The sequence below is a fragment of the Geospiza fortis genome, unplaced genomic scaffold, assembly GCF_000277835.1.
Source record: "Geospiza fortis unplaced genomic scaffold, GeoFor_1.0 scaffold1250, whole genome shotgun sequence".
Lineage (NCBI taxonomy): Eukaryota > Metazoa > Chordata > Aves > Passeriformes > Thraupidae > Geospiza > Geospiza fortis.
The window spans coordinates 176006-176973 of NW_005054705.1; the positions used below are offsets into that span (position 1 = coordinate 176006).

A 968-nucleotide genomic window follows, 5' to 3' on the forward strand; every position below is an offset into this window, starting at 1 on the left:
ATCCAACAGGTTGTCTACTACACGGAGATGCATAAGATTTTTGGGGACCTGACGGCGCAGATCGACCGGCCCGGGCTGAGCGACGAGCAGCGCGAGCGCGAGAACGACGCCAAGCTCAGCGAGCTCCGCGCCCTCTCCATCGTGGCCGATGACTGAGGCCAGGCTGGGCGTGGGGAGGGGATGGGGATCCCCCCCTTTCAGCCCAGCTCCCCTCCCAGGGATGGACTTGTGGGGCTGGAGCTGCTCCCGTCACCCCGCGGCTCTGCATCGTCCTTGTCAGTCCACAAATGAGTTTTGCCTTAAAGTTTGGGGTGTGGAGGAGCAGGAAAGGGAGCGATCCTAAAGATGGGGAGTGGGATGTGAGGTGCTGGATTTTGCCAGGTTCAAGCCTCCCTTTTCAGCCCAGCTCCCCTCCCAGGGATGGACTTGTGGGGCTGGAGCTGCTCCCGTCACCCCGCGGCTCTGCATCGTCCTTGTCAGTCCACAAATGAGTTTTGCCTTAAAGTTTGGGGTGTGGAGGAGCAGGAAAGGGAGCGATCCTAAAGATGGGGAGTGGGATGTGAGGTGCTGGATTTTGCCAGGTTCAAGCCTCCCTTGGTACCCCCAGAGCCCAGAAGGTGAGACCCCCCACTCCTTCCCCTCATTTTGTGCCTTAGTAGCCCAGTGGGCCCCTCAGGGGAGGGAAAAATCACTCAAATCCCATTTTTTGAGGTACAGGGAGAGGGTGATGCTTCTCATAGTGAGCATCCATCCCTCTTTTCCCAGGAATGCTCCAAAAAGTCTGTGCCCCAGAGCTGGGGGGTGCAGGGTGGGGACAGGAGACCCCAGAGCAGGGACAGGTGGGGACATCCCTAAGGGAGACAACCCAGCCAGGAGCAAACCAATGGAAAACTGGGGGGGCTTCAGCCCCTCCTCGGTGGGTGGGAAGGGCCGCAGGGACTCCGTGGCGTGTCCCCAATAAAGTTTTC

At 59.5% G+C, this 968-nt stretch overlaps 1 protein-coding gene across 2 annotated transcripts in view; it reads left to right on the forward strand.

Moving 5' to 3' along the window:
- Positions 1 to 962, forward strand: part of BIN3 (bridging integrator 3) — a 34878-nt gene extending 33916 nt beyond the window's left edge. Inside the window, exons 8-9 of one of the 2 annotated variants that reach the window (XR_004082713.1) lie at positions 10 to 218; positions 419 to 962. Coding sequence is in view for 1 of the 2 variants with exons in the window: in XM_031065223.1 (XP_030921083.1) it covers positions 10 to 156 (147 nt within the window). In the remaining variant the exon portion in view is untranslated. Of the gene's footprint in view, positions 1 to 9; positions 305 to 418 lie in introns of those variants that run through there. The other variant, XM_031065223.1, reaches the window with a different exon arrangement.
- Positions 963 to 968: the final 6 nt, after the last annotated feature.